Source organism: Aptenodytes patagonicus, chromosome 4 (assembly GCF_965638725.1).
Source record: "Aptenodytes patagonicus chromosome 4, bAptPat1.pri.cur, whole genome shotgun sequence".
In the NCBI taxonomy this organism is placed as follows: Eukaryota; Metazoa; Chordata; class Aves; order Sphenisciformes; family Spheniscidae; genus Aptenodytes; species Aptenodytes patagonicus.
Window position 1 is genome coordinate 6,484,000 of NC_134952.1, and position 14,975 is coordinate 6,498,974.

At 40.0% G+C, this 14,975-nt stretch overlaps 1 protein-coding gene across 1 annotated transcript in view; it reads left to right on the plus strand.

Annotated features, from left to right (window-relative positions):
• Positions 1-86: 86 nt before the first annotated feature.
• Positions 87-14,975, plus strand: part of POLR1A (RNA polymerase I subunit A) — a 39,128-nt gene continuing 24,239 nt past the window's right edge. Inside the window, exons 1-15 of the mRNA XM_076335733.1 lie at positions 87-232; positions 1,350-1,554; positions 3,364-3,513; positions 3,604-3,711; positions 4,646-4,731; positions 4,840-4,949; positions 6,921-7,007; positions 7,681-7,783; positions 8,259-8,421; positions 9,619-9,792; positions 10,001-10,123; positions 10,952-11,179; positions 12,866-13,120; positions 13,477-13,668; positions 14,454-14,597. Coding sequence (XP_076191848.1) covers positions 156-232; positions 1,350-1,554; positions 3,364-3,513; positions 3,604-3,711; positions 4,646-4,731; positions 4,840-4,949; positions 6,921-7,007; positions 7,681-7,783; positions 8,259-8,421; positions 9,619-9,792; positions 10,001-10,123; positions 10,952-11,179; positions 12,866-13,120; positions 13,477-13,668; positions 14,454-14,597 — 2,205 coding nt within the window. The 5' untranslated portion in view covers positions 87-155. The remainder of the gene's footprint in view (positions 233-1,349; positions 1,555-3,363; positions 3,514-3,603; positions 3,712-4,645; positions 4,732-4,839; positions 4,950-6,920; positions 7,008-7,680; positions 7,784-8,258; positions 8,422-9,618; positions 9,793-10,000; positions 10,124-10,951; positions 11,180-12,865; positions 13,121-13,476; positions 13,669-14,453; positions 14,598-14,975) is intronic.

Genomic DNA, 14,975 nt, shown 5'->3' on the forward strand with positions numbered 1-14,975 from the left:
CGCGGGGGGGGGGGGAGGCCTCCCCTCCGCGGCGGTGGTAGCGCCCGGCCCCGCCTGCCCCCCGCCGCCGGGAGCGCGTGGTGCTGCCCGTGGCGCAGCACCTTCGGCTGCAGAGAGGGACGAAGTGTCGGCCGGGGAGGGCTCGGTCGTTCACAATGAGGCCGCCGAAAGTGGTGCCGTGGCGGCGGCTGGTTGGGGTCTCCTTCGGGATGTACACGGCCGAGGAGATCAGGTGAGGATCCCCGGTAGACGGTGGGTTGTTCTCTTCCCCCGCCTTGTGGGTGCTGTTGAGGACTACAACTCCCGGCGTGCTCTGCGCCAGAACGCCGGCAGGTCTCGGCGGGCTGTAGGCGCGCGGCCTGCTGGGACATGTAGTCCGGCTGCGCCGTGGCCCTCATCAGCCCCTGGGATGGCGGCGAGGGTTGGGGGGCTACTGGACTCTCTGTGGGGCTCTCAGACCCATTGCGTGGCCTGGGGCCGCTGGAGGTCTTGGAGGAGTGGGGAAGGGCTGTGGGGCTGGGGAGAGGCGCGGGGACGGAGGGTGGATTCCTTGTGTGGGATTGAGGGGGGCTGGGGGAAAGGGTCTGTGAGGAGGCAGGGAGGCGGCCTCGGTCTTCCCAGGAGAACAATTCACTGGCAGTGGGGTCGCGGGGAGTATGTCCATTTCCATGTGCTGCCAGGGGCAGAGCCTGCGGGGTGCAGCATAAACTCACTTTGTGAGGGCGAGGGTTGTGCCTTTCCTGGGGGGCCTCCCCTGAGGGGGTGTGTTGGCTTCCCCCCACCCCCCGAACCTCAGCTCCAGCAGGGCCTGCCAGAGCCTGGAGAAGCCCTGTGCTGGTAAGGTTGGGCTTGTTCCTTGGCAGGCACACTCCTGGAAACCTGGCCTGGCATCTGATCCTGAGTGTCCAGCACAGAAGAAACCTTGCTGGTTTCAGCGAGGGGAAAATGTTCAGATGTTTTAGCACCAGCGTAGGTATTGCAGAGCTGAGATCTTTGTTGCAGAGGTTTTTTTGCAGCTTTTTTTGCAGCTTTTTTCAGCAAGTCATTTCTCCTGGAGTTCTAGAGAGCTGTCAACATTTCTTTAGTGTTGGTGTGATGTTAGCATTGTGTATAGTCAAGGACGTAAGGTTGTTGTCCTCTAGGTGTGTTAGTTGTTTTTATACCTCCCCCGCTGCTTGAGAGGACACGCAGACAAAATTACAAAATTGTACGAAGTACCCTCAAAAACATGTTTTCAGCAATTAAAAAAATCGTATAGATACTAAATGTCAATGCTAGTTGTACCATTCAAATGCATATCATGTGGCTGTTTGCTGCCACTGATTTTTGTTCTTTTCTTTCAACTTCAGGAAACTGAGTGTAAAACCCGTAACAAATCCTCAGTATTTGGATAATGTGGGGAATCCAGCCGTTAATGGACTGTACGACTTGGCTTTGGGACCTCCAGACTCCAAAGAAGTGTGTGCAACTTGCATGCAGAACTTCAGCAACTGCCCTGGTCATTTTGGCCATATAGAACTGCCTCTGACTGTGTACAACCCTCTGTTTTTTGATGTATGTATGCTTAATTATTGTCTTGCTGGTGAAATGGGTGATGGTGCTCAAGCTGTCATACAGTTTGTAGTCCTTGAAAATAGTAAAGGTGCCGAGATCTGTTTTCTCTCGAAGTTTAAGTGTAATAACAGCAAATGTAGTAGGAAAAAGTTTGTTGTGTCGTGATAGTTCAATGCAAATAGACTCCTTAGACTTTTGCAAAATACACGCTTTGTTGTAACTATCATTTTACTCAATATTGATGAACAAGAGAGGGGCAATGTTGATCACTAAACTATGTGACCAACTGTAGGGTCTCGTGGCTTAATTAAATGGATGGCACAGTAAAAATTATTAGTTGTTTCCTTTAAACAACTACTACAAACTTACATGAACAGCTACCTACTTTTATCCTAGGATCTCTAAGTGCTTCCTGGACGTTCAGGGCTTGTTTTTGCTCCAGATAGCTGTGTTGTACATTCTGCCCAGTAGGTCCTCTTATTCCAGAATAATTTGTTCTAGAAAACTTGATCAATATGGATAGAACCCAACAACCTATCCAGTAATATGCTGAGTGACATAACGTGTGTGCCAAGGAAATGGAAGAATGTAGCGTTGTAAGTTTGGTGGCAGCAGAGAGTTGAAAAATGCTGAGCTATATAGAAATCCATCAGTCCTTTTAATAAAAAAAAAAAAAGATGGCTGTCAAGATGATTTCTTGCATCTGGAAGTCAGACACATGTGCTTCTCATAGCTTTACAACTGTTGCATTTACATGATATGTGGGATACTTAACGTGGAGCAGAGATTTGAGTTGGTGTGCATCTTTCGGGACAGGTGTTACAAGCTTGTTTTGAAAGCTACTGGTGGTGGTCAAACTGCACATTTCTCCTAAGTGCTTCATGTGGGTGTTTTTTCAAAAGGTCATCTTTTAAATATAAAAGGATTCCTGTCTGTAAGGGTAGGATTTGCCTTATTTTGGTCTTCTGAAAGTTAGATGCATAGTCTGATTGTACTTTTTAGCTCTTTCTGGAGTCTGAGGAGTGGGGCTATTTGCAGAGGAAGATTCATCTAGCCTATAACAGGAACCTGAGCTGGGATGAATTTCCCTCCTGAGGTGCCGATCTCCCCATTTACAGTAGCTGGCTCCTGCGTAGGCTATTAATTGAGACTAAAAACCTCACTTTCAGATGACTAAAGTTAGATAAGGTCCATCCCACTTCTAGTCTTGTCCCAACTTTGAAGTAAAATACTTGTATTTGTCTAAGGAATAAAATCGTGCAGCAGTAATTCCTAGCCTTCGGGCCACTGGTGCTGTGTGCAGCTAGAGTGAGTTGTGTGAAGAGCTATGTTGAATAATAAAAACCACTGATATTTTCCCAATGCTTGAGGAGAATGTGGTTGCATGAAGAATCTTGAGGGACACTGATAGTACTTGTGACCAGAACGTTCCATTTTACTAGTGTGGAGTTTTGGGTACCACATTGTCCTTTATGGGATAAGCTGTTAGAAGCTGTAATCACAGTGCTATGTAAGAGCAGCCTTGGTCCCAGAGTTGCTGTAGGTATGACAGGCTTTTCCTCTTGACCCCTGTATCTGTTATGTAGACGGCCCGCAGAGAGTTTGCAGATCATGCTTGGCATGTGAGTTTGTGTGGTTGAAAGAAACATGTTTTTTTTCCCCAGTCCAATTTTTCGTGATTAAACTTAACAGTTAATCTAATTTCTGAATTATAGTAGCACTTATTTAAGTTCAATCAAATCTATCTATTTGCTTACTGTGCAAGCTAGTAAATCTACCAGGATAACCTTTTTCCCCTTTTCCTTCCAGAAATTATACCTTCTAATTCGAGGTTCTTGTTTAAATTGTCACATGCTGACATGTACTCGAGCTGTGGTTCACTTACTGCTAAGTCAGCTGAAGGTTCTGGAGAAAGGGTTGCTTCATGCCGTCCATGATCTTGAAGTCATTCTGAACAGGGCAAGTACTGTGAATTTCTCCATTGCTTTTTGAGTTGATAGTCCTGTAACTATAGAGCTATCGCAATTTCTTTTATTCTGTTTCTTATAGTTTTTAGAGCAATGTGCAGATGCAACAGGTGCAGAAATTGAAGAAGAGTTAAATCACCATGTTCATGAAATACTACAAAGTCATCAAGTAAGAGATCAGTGTTCAAATGTAAGTACAATCAGTGCTTCTCCTGGGGTCTCAGGTTTTGTCCTTTTAAAATAGTAATGTGCAGAAGGAAGTGTCTTTGACAATGTAGACTCTAGATTTTGTCCCGCAGTTCTGAATTGTGTTATATTTAGAGGGGTTTCTGGGTGAAATGTCTGAAATGAAGCTTAAAAAGATTTTCTTTCCTGTTAGAGTAACTATTAGGTTTCTGGAAAATACACTTTATGAAGGGAAATGTTTTGATGTGTAAATGTGGTATAAAAAATAATCTGATGCTGCTGTCAGTATGTTTACCTACAGATGTTGATATGTCTCTGTATGAACTGCAGAACTCGTGCATCCAGCAAATTTGCAGAATTACTTACAGTGAAATTTTTAGAAAGAATTATGTAATTGTAATTGAATTCTCATTTCCATTTAAATGCAGTTTAATTGTTAGTTAAAGGAAAATACTAGTAAAGAAGATATTTAAACAAATCTGGTCTAAGATATTAGACTTTTATAAGCCAAGTTTAATTCCTTAATCACTTGTTTCAAAACTAACCTTGAGCACTTTGGAAATCATACATTCATGAGCAGTCAAAAGAAGTGATTTTTATCAATCTTCTGCCTTCTTAAATCATCATTAGCGAAAAGCCTTAAAATTTAGTACTGAGTTGAAAAGTAAAGACTATTTATGAAATAAATTTAAAAAGGAGGGTGGTGAACATTGAGGGGTGTATGTTTCCAGCAAATATGGGAAGATGATGGAAGAATGCTAGAGATCAAGGCATGAATTAAATCAATACAGGGATGTGTGTGCATTGATACTAACAATGTTCGTGTTGATAGCTAACGTTAATTATGTAGTGTTTAATAAATTCTTCATATCAAATGTTTTAATTAATTTTTATTATTTTCATTATTTTTAAGTTGTTTTTTTTTTTTTCTTTATCAGGTGAAAAATGTATGTGAGTGTAGAAATAAATTGATAGCACAGTTCTGGAAAGCACATATGAGTTCAAAGAAATGCCCAAACTGCAAGTAAGTTTAACTACATGAGGAAGCAAATAGTTGGTGTAAAGTAAAATACTGTGAGCATTTTTATTAACTTTTATCTGCCTTTCCTGGTTTTCTTTTTTTTCCTTTAAGATCTAGGAGATCACTAGTGCGAAAAGAGCATAACAGCAAGCTGACAGTAACCTATCCTTCTACAGTGTACCATAAGTCAGGAGAGGAAGGCAGCCTGGATGAGCCAGCAGGTAAAATATTTGTCTTCTATTAAAATATGTTCACACTTATTTTCCTGTATTTAAGGTGCACAGACTACTACCAGTGACTATGTGCCTGTGACTAATGTATAAAAACTTTAAATAAAACAGTAAGCTCAACAGTAGGGGAGTACTCGACTCCATTAAATTTCTCTGTTTGCGAGCCTTCTTTGCTTTTGCAGCTTCAAGCGTCTGTTTGTATGTCAGAAAAAGAAGTACAAAAAGCATAATGTATGTCAACTCTAACGTGGTTTTGGGACACTGCATTTCTGGTGGGCAGATGATTTTCTGCTAGATTTTTAAACTAGGGGGACTAGATAAAAAATGAACTAGGAGGAAGATGACCAACCTTATTTCAGAATTAAAATTAGGTAATCCTACCTCGTATGGAAGAATTTCCTCTTAAAGAAGTCAGAAAAGAAAGTAGGTGACGTTTTCCAAGCTTAATTATCCTAGTGTTTGAATCTAAACTTACTTTTTTCCACTTCTTGTATCATTGATCCTTTACACAGCCAGGTAAATTGAAGTGGGTTTGTGTGTGTTATTTAACCCTTAGAAAAGATTTCTAAATAGAGCTTATTCCATTTGCTGGTCTGTGGTTTAAATACTAGGTTAAATCTCGAGTTGTGCCTGGAGAAGCACGATGGCGGTGTTGGGTTTTCAAGCGGAAAGGTCGGATCTCTGCTTTAGCATCCTATCTGTAATACATTTAACAAAGGCAGGAAAGTTTGGATATCCCAGTAGTGACAACTATGATTTCGCTCCATGAAATTGTAGGCTAATACTTTGGGCTTTTTATTTGAGCCCCTTTAGGACTGTCCAAAGTGTTTTATTATGCTCGTGATGAAAATAGTTGTTCTGGAGGGTCAGGTGAGTTGCCAGAATTGGAATACCTTGCCTCACCACAGAAGACTTCAAAACCAGGCATGTTCTTGCAGTCTCTGTTAACATTCACAGCTGAAGTACAGATAAGAAATATCTTCCTCCTGTCAGTGTTCAAAAACCAAGGCTGTAACGCCTCTTGGTTACTTTCATTACAGTAAAGTCTTACATCTTCTGAAATGGGATGGGCTATAGTTATGTACATTTTGCATAGCCTGTGTCACGGTTGCTTATTGTATTGAATCTTGGAGGGAGTACTTTTAACCTTGGCATCGATGCATTTGTGTTTAAGGAATGGAAAGGTTTTCTGTGTGAAGGAATGGGGAATTGATGTTTCACTGTGGAAAAATCTGGATTTCTGGACCTCAGCAAAAAGAACAGTAGGAAGCTTTAGCTGAGGTCATTGTTTTTCTTCAAGCCATGTATTCTGGCTTCCCTTGGACATGAGGAGCTGGCCTGCAAGAGAAGTGGAAACTGAGACCTAAAATCTGTGGCTTTTTTAAAAAAAGGATTGATCATCTTTTCAGTAGCAAAACCACGTGTTTTCCTTCCTCGCCGAGATACAGCTAGCCCAGACTCTAACTTATAATATAGTTGGGTTGCTGATGGTTACTATTGTCTCATCCACTTGGGTATTTCATGGGGACCTTGATCTCACTGGTAATACTTGAATCCCACTTCTGTGTTCATCAGCTGCAGGTTGACTCTTGATTTGTGTTTTGGTCAGTGGATGAGATAATTTGAAGAAGGGGTCCAGCTCGCTATTAATCAAATAAAGCATACACTTTAGATGTTAAAGTTGAGTTTTGTTTCAGTTACTTATACTGATATCCGTTAGTCACAGAAATGGCTTATTTTTTCCATACTGGGAAGGGTCTTACTTTAGTTGATTTCATATCCCCAAAGCAAACACGTTAATGATATTTTAATGTAGGTGTCAGCCAATATATTTTGTATGTATTTCCATTCCTTCTCTGAGCTGGAAGCACTTATCAAGCAAAAAAAAACCCTTTCAAAGTAACTTCTTGTAATTAGTTTTTTTAATATTTTATTATTTAATTTTTATTTTTTATTTTTCAGCTATTGATGAAAGTCAGTTAGGGAAGAGAGGATACCTGACACCGATGACTGCCAAGGAATACATCCTGGCTCTGTGGAAGAATGAAGGTAATGGCTGTTAAGAGCAACGTTACTTTGTTTTCTATATCACTTATGGACAAAGTCTGCAAATGTTCCTGTATGAACTCCTTGTCAAATCTTTGCCTTAAGGGCTCCTGGCTGCAAGATAGATTTTGTGACAGGAGGACCAGCAGGTAGTAAGTGCAGAGAGCTGGATTCAATGAATAGTTTGGTTAGCTATTCTCATAGTTGTGGCTCCCCACAAATTACGATTGTTGTTTACAGAGAATTTAATGTTGATACAGTGCTGCACCTAGTATTCCCCACAGTTACATTGGTTAAAGACTGAGAATGTATTTAGCGGTCTCTTTTGAGTTCCCTGTACTCTGAATCTGTCTGCAGTTACCAGGAAAAACCAAAGCAGTTTCATGTATCAGTCACAGCTAGTAACTGGAAACTGTTTCTTCCTGCTGTTTTGCTTTTTTCTTTTACTATACTCTATATTTCTGTTCAGAGTTGTTTCTAAAAAATCATGTATGTGACCAAAAAGAACAATGGCAAATCTTTCTAAAGTATGCCTAAATATTTTTACTTTAAACAAGCTCACTAGTATTTAACTTGGCAGATGCTTTTGGCTTGATTGACCAAATGTATCTGGGGGGTTGGGTTCCCAAACAATAGCAGTGGTAATGAGTTTATCTTTTCTGTTGTATCTTTTTAGGTTTCTTTCTGCGTTATCTCTTCCCTGGGATGGATCCCCATGAGAGTTCGGGGTTCAGTCCAGACATTTTTTTTTTAGATCTACTTGTGGTTCCGCCTTCAAGGTAAAATTTCCCCAAAAACCTTTCGTAGAAATCACGGGGTTTAGCGCATACTTTTTGCAGGAGTCAGAGATGGAAACACCTAAAGTACAGACACTGGTCTGCTAAAGTGTCAGTGGAGTGTTAAAAAAACCCAAACAAACAAACAAAACACAGCAGTAACTGATGATAAGTTTTATTATAACTTCAAATGAGTTTGTTAAAGGACTGAAATACTAATTATGAAAAAAAATGTGTTTTAGTACTAGTATTTTAAATTATTATAGACTATTATAACTGTATAGTACTGGTAGAATTTCTTGTTAAGGAATCATTCCTCTTTTATGACCGTCCCAGTATAATAGAATTTTTAAATGTTCACTGTTTAGTTTATAGGAATTATTTTTCGTGCACTGAAGACTTAGCTTAGAATGTTTGAGGTTTATCATGCTACTTTTCAGTGGCTTTAATCTTCTAAAGTAATTTTGATCTGCTGTAGGTATCGGCCCGTAAATCGTGTTGGAGACCGACTGTTTACAAATGGTCAGACGGTGAACTTGCAGGCTGTCATGAAAGATGCCAAAATGATACGGAAGCTCTTGGTTTTCATGGCAAAAGAACAATGTCAGCCAATAAAAATTGCAGAAGAAGAAATCCAAACAGTAAGATTTGCTGGTTATCTTATTCTTTGCTTTTTGGATATGTGGGTCGAGTTCAGGTGGGCTCCTGTTTGAACTGTTCCAGTAACAGATTTTGCCTGGGCTGTTGGAGTATGTGCCGTTGGAGATGTTCTCAATAGCTTTTTTTTTTTTTTTTTTGCTCATGCCTCTTTCCACTCACCTGCCTGGTGCAAAGGGAAAAACATTTTATGCAGACTCCTTTAGTCATGGTTTTTGTATTGAATTACTGTATGTGAGACGTAACAGCCTCCTGTTACTGGAGAATGAAATATGTACAGCACAAACAGTTCACAATAAAACTTTTCCAGCATCTCATCGAATGAAAAATGATGGAGGAAAAAAGCCACTTTATCTTCTAGGTCTAGTAGAGCCAGTTGTGATCGTGGTTATTTTGATGTCTAAATGGAACCAAAAAATTCACAAATAACATTAATTAGTAACAATGCTTGTTTACTACTGACGGTTCACATGGACATATAGTGGTAAATAATAATATGTCACCATGCCTCTTTTCATATTTGTTCATGAGTTGTATTATTGAGGGTTCTTTGATACTGGACTTAGTTTCAGCTGAACTTGATTTACATCTTAAGTGTGAAACATTTTGAAAACATTTTTAGTTGCTCAGAATTTAGCCACTAGATGGAGATATGTTCTTAAAACATTAGACAGAAGGTTAACGCGTTTTCGATGTGACTGGTATACTGACTTTTAGACTGTGAAAACAAAGTGATGTAGGTGATAAAAGCTCTTGGATTTACATTATTTTTATCTAAGAATAGGACTTCCTGGTAGCACAGTGATTTGTGGCACAGAGCGACTAACCAGTAACACCTAGTTTGGAAGGAGGACTGTCACTTACCAAGGGATGATTGATGAGCAATCTTCTTTTAAAATCCCACTGGTATATGTAGCTGTGGTGTTTGGAGACCTCCCATCCAAGTCAGTTTCTAAAGCTTGGCAACAGACCTGTCTCGGGGCACTCGGTTGTAATAATTTGAAAGTTAAGTTTACATTGTTAATGGTTTTTGGTTTGTTTTTTTTTTTTTTAAATTAGTGTCTTTAATGAGGTGCAAAATAGTGGCCAATGTTTCATTTGCTATTTAATACTGTAATTTCAGCCTAGTAAATAAAAAGTATTTTTTGTTAAGTTGAAGTTTCTAATTTCTGTTCCTGTAGGAGACAGGAGAGAATAATGAACCTCTGGACAATTCTGTCCTGACAATGATTCCAGGACAGACCATTGCAGATAAGCTGTACAACGCTTGGATTCGTCTTCAGAGCCATGTCAACATTGTATTTGATAGTGACATGGACAAACTAATGACAGAAAAATACCCTGGTATTCGTCAGGTGGGTAGCTGGCAGAATCTTAGAGACTCTGGACTTTGTGTGTCACAGACAGTTAAAACAAGAGAAGTTGATGGAATAAGAAAAAAGTGAAATATTTGTGGTTAGCCTGAGGCATTTTCATGATACTCATCGCTGTAATATCTGGAGAATCTGTCTGGTGTTGCATGCTTTCACATTTTAATCATTAACTTAACTTCTGTTTTCAAAGCTATTAGAGAAAAAGGAGGGACTGTTCCGCAAGCACATGATGGGAAAGCGTGTGGATTTTGCTGCTCGATCAGTCATTTGCCCCGATATGTACATTGGTACTAATGAGATTGGCATTCCTATGGTAAGAATAAATAAAGGAGCGTTTCTTTTTGGTGCAGCTGGGGACTGAACTACACTGTAACACTTTCAGCTACATAGCAAGCAGTTTAAGATGTCGAGATTTTCTGACTCATCCGGACTCTTTCCTCCCCAGTGTGCCATAGCTGTATGTTACCACTGTGTGTTAATAAAGAAGGAGCATTGAAGAGCAGGAAATTCTCACAGTTATACTGAACACCGCATCTGGGAAAGAGGATTAAAAAAGAGAAAAAGCTGTACTTGCTTCCTGGGATTATGAATTGGTGCAAACTTTATAAGTAGACCCTGTTTCTCCTGTGGTCTTTGTACAGTGTATCTTGTAACAGCTATGGCAGCCTTTAAGAAAAGGCCATAATGTCACCAACTTCATTCATCCTTAATGATTTTTACCTGCACAGAGATGACACCAAGCCTGAATTTGAGCTTTTAATTATATCATCTTTTCTGCTTGCCTATCTGCAAATAGTGGACCTGGTGATAATGGGCTTTTTCTCTGTATTTGTTGGTTTGTTTGTAGAATCTAAAATGATGCTTTCTTATTTTTAATTGCTAATTGAGTTTTCCTTTTCTGCTGCAGTAGAAAATCATAAAAAGGACATTGTTTCTGTTCTTATGGTAGAGGATTTTAAAACAGAAATGTATTTATTTGGCATGACAGTAGAATGAGGAGGAGATGCATCCAAGAGCTTAAAGTAATTTATGTTTACATTGTATGAGTTAACATTTGACACTGTTTTCTCAGTGGCTTAGTACTGTTTTAAGCCAAAGCTGAACAACTAGTTAGTTCTCTCCTCTTTTCCCTCCTGTCTAGGTATTTGCTACCAAACTGACTTACCCTCAGCCAGTCACTCCCTGGAATGTCAAAGAGCTGAGGCAGGCTGTCATAAATGGCCCAAAGGTTCACCCTGGGGCCTCCATGGTCATTAATGAAGATGGATCTCGTACAGTGTTGAGTGCAAGCAGCCTGACCCAGAGGGAAGCCATAGCTAAGCAGCTCCTCACTCCTTCTTCAGGCGCGCCCCAGTCAGGACTGAAGATTGTGAGTACGACAAAGAGTTTTCTGGAGCCCTCCTGCACCTGTGGTGTTTTTTTTAAAATAATACTACTACTGTCATTGCTAGTGATTCCAATGGGCCCACTCACAGAGACTCCCAGGGCAGGGTTATCTTGTCTTTTAGTAGGTGGCTGAGAAAAAGTTGGGGGGGCGAGGGGGGGGGGGGGAGAAAAGCTTCATAATTTTTTCAAATTCTAAAAACCATTTTTCTATCCTGAATTTTACTCTTCTCTTAATATGCAGCGTGTGGCATTCATCTTGCCAAGATGCAGAGTAGTCTTTCTTTTGCAGCTGACTATTCTTGGGAAGTCTTAGCAGTATGGAAGATAAAATAGTGCTTTCCTTTTATGCTTTTATTTCCCCCGCCTCCCCGTCCTTCTCAGCAAATTCTATCTTTTATTCCTGTCCTTTTGAAATATTACATAGGTTCTGTATTTGGAGCAGTTTTTTGGTAGCAGTTCTGAAGGCTGAAATTCATTATACTTGTAGAGTAGGTACAACACAAGCAGTTGATGTGACATGTCTTCCAGGAGTGGGGTGTCCATGAGTATGTATGAAGTAGAGTCCTCCGTTCTCTGTCAGCCATGCTGGTGGTAGCACCGACCAGGGGAGGAGTGGTCTGTGTTTTAGCACTGACTGCTGTAACCTGGGATCCATCTTCCCATCACCATCTCATTTTACAGATGACAAAACAAGAAACAACCACACTGAGATCCATCTGTTTGTACAGACATTAACATTTGTGAAATGCTTAGTGCTTATATCAGTTGTTTCTTCAGCGCTGCTGGAGGGTTTGAGTTCTCTGTGCTACAGCTTAACCAACCTTTGAAACTTCTTAATAACTGTATCTCCATCCCTTGCAAGAGTTGAGAACTTATTATTTAGCTGCTAGGGCAGAAGTTTTGGTGATGAATAGTCTTTTCACAATGTCTGTTATGTATACTCCTGTCTCTAATAGAGGTGTGGTAAAGATTTAATATTTAAGACTGAGTATTTCTGTGATGTCAGTTCTCCCAGAACTTGTCACAGAGGTAAACACAACAGTATTTAGACTATACAAACAGCTTATCATACTCCTGTTGATAATCACTTAAATGGATATATGGGTGTTACTGACAGAGAAATTAAAATGAGACTGTTCTGAGAGACTCTGTTCTAGATAAGAATATATTGTGTTGTACTCAAACCTGAAATTATAACTCAGAGATCCCTGGCCTCTGCTTCAGCTACTGGGTTATATTATTACCTTATTCTAGGATGTCCAGTGCTGGGTGTATGGTGACAGGTATTATCAATTCAGCCCAGTGGGCTTTGGATAAATAGTTTATTTTCTTACTTACAAACGGCATAATTTTCTTTCTTTTTCAGTCTTTGATCCCTATATTGCCAAGGGAGAGGAGAGATTGGTAGAGCGTGGCTTGCATGCTGTTAGCTTGGTTTGATCACTGTGGTTTGTGGGAATTAATGGAGGATATGCAGCCTTAGAGTGTGGTTTGGTGGAGAGCAGAGGGCGTTCAGGGGCAAGTAGTCTTGATTCTCTTAGAAAGTTTTGCCCAGAACGTTAATACTAGAAAGAAAATGTTTTGGATATGTGTGTGTATTTTAAGATGCAGTCTTTTCAGAGGCATGCATGGAAATGCCTTACAGGCAGCAACCAAAATTCTCTTGCAGGTATGTCGACATATTAAAAATGGAGATGTCCTTTTACTGAACCGCCAGCCCACTCTTCATAGACCTTCCATCCAAGCTCACCGGGCCCGAATCCTGCCTGGAGAAAAAGTGCTGAGGCTTCACTATGCCAACTGCAAGGCTTACAATGCCGATTTTGATGGGGATGAAATGAATGCCCATTTTCCACAGAGCGAGCTGGGCAGAGCAGAAGCCTACACCTTAGCCTTTACTGATGAACAGTATCTGGTTCCAAAGGTAAGTAAAACTGTCAGATAAATTTATTCCTACGTGAAATCACTTTGTCTTTTTGTTTGTTTGTTTTGTCTAATGATAAATGAGGTTGTTATTTTTTTTTATTTATTATTGAAATTTATTCCTGGTTTCTGTTTTGTCTTCACCTGTGGTTCTCTTCGCCTGTAGAAGGCCCAGCACATCCACACAATCTCATTCCTTTTAATGTCAGTGTCCAGAAGAGAGTTAGTAGAGTTGTGCTATGATGACGAGTTCTTTACAAATGACTTTAGTGCTTTTATCCAGCTGGAATAATTTTGGGAGCTGCTAGCACATGACTAATTATCCCCCCCCAACCCTTTTTCTTGTTTTCTCTTTAGGATGGGAAGCCACTTCCTGGCTTGATCCAGGATCACATGATTTCTGGAGTCAGCATGACAATCCGGGGCTGCTTTTTCACCAGAGAGCAATATATGGAGCTTGTTTACCGAGGACTAACAGACAAAAAAGGAAAAATTAAAATCTTTCCTCCTGCCATTATGAAACCACAGCGATTATGGACAGGAAAGCAGGTAGTTTATAATTTATTGGGTTAAAGGATGCTGGTGGTTCCAAAGTAAACAGAATGCTAATGTTAAAACCAGTGCTGCTGAGGGTTGCTGAAGAGCCAGATCCCATCATCTAATCAACACCGTGTAGATCTTGGTGTATGTTATTGGAGCTATGAGAGTTGTTCTTCATTTAGAATGGCAGTATTAGAACAGTACTTTTACTTGCTGCTCTGAATGGTGTTGCACATACAAGTATAATGCTGCAGTTTGCAGGCATGGGAGCAGAGAAGGAATTTGTTGATCATAGTAAACTAAGTTACGCCAGTCAGTGCTTTTAAATCTCTGAACTTAAAAGTTGTAGGTAAATATTCTGGTATTTGACTTTTTGGTTGAGATCATCATTAGGTTGATGTAATATCTGGGAAGCCCAAGTGAATGCTCCATTTTCTATTATTTAAGAGAGTACAGGAAATTCTCTGCCAGTTTTCCTGTAAAATCCAACAGACAACTCTTTTTTTTTTTTTTTTTTTTTTAATATATATATGTATATATCTAATTATTGGAAAAATCTTTGGTACCATATGTTTCTGAAAAATTGTGTCTCAGCTTATTGATCTTTCAAAGGCTAGAGTAGCAAAAGGATATTCCTGTCTTGTAAACTTCAGATTTCTGAGCTTTTAAAGCTTTGCTGTCAGTGGAAATAATACGTATAGGATGTTGCTTTTCTCCTCCATGCTAAATTCTTTACGTTGAGAAAGGAATATAGGAAATAAATAGTTCCTGCCACTCTTCCTGCTTTTTTATAGGTTGTTTCTACATTGTTAATAAACATAATTCCGGAAAACCACGTCCCACTGAATTTGACTGGGAAAGCTAAGATTGGTGGAAGAGCCTGGGTAAAGGGACCTGCAAACAGATGTCTAAATCTTGATTCAATGTGTGAATCTCAGGTATGCTGGGGCAGCAACTCTGGAGGCTGGGCTGGGCTGTATTGTAATAAAATTGTGTATAAAGTAGAGGAATGGGAAGGGAAGCAGGCGGATGACAAAGTTAAAAACAGATATTGAGCAACAGTTACTGCCATAAGGTGTTGATTAGAGGGTAGGCCTGGGGGTAAGGAAAAACTCTGTTCTGATCCTGACTGATACAGATTCCATCTGTTTTTGTTAGACCACGTGTCTTCAATGTTTGACTTCATAGGTGGAAAAATACAGATGGTGTTAGAAGTTTTATTTCTACTGTAAACTCTGGAAGTGTAGATAATCTGACCATATTTAACTGTTCACCAATATGTGGGCTTTCTAAACTTAAACCTATTTTCATGTAGA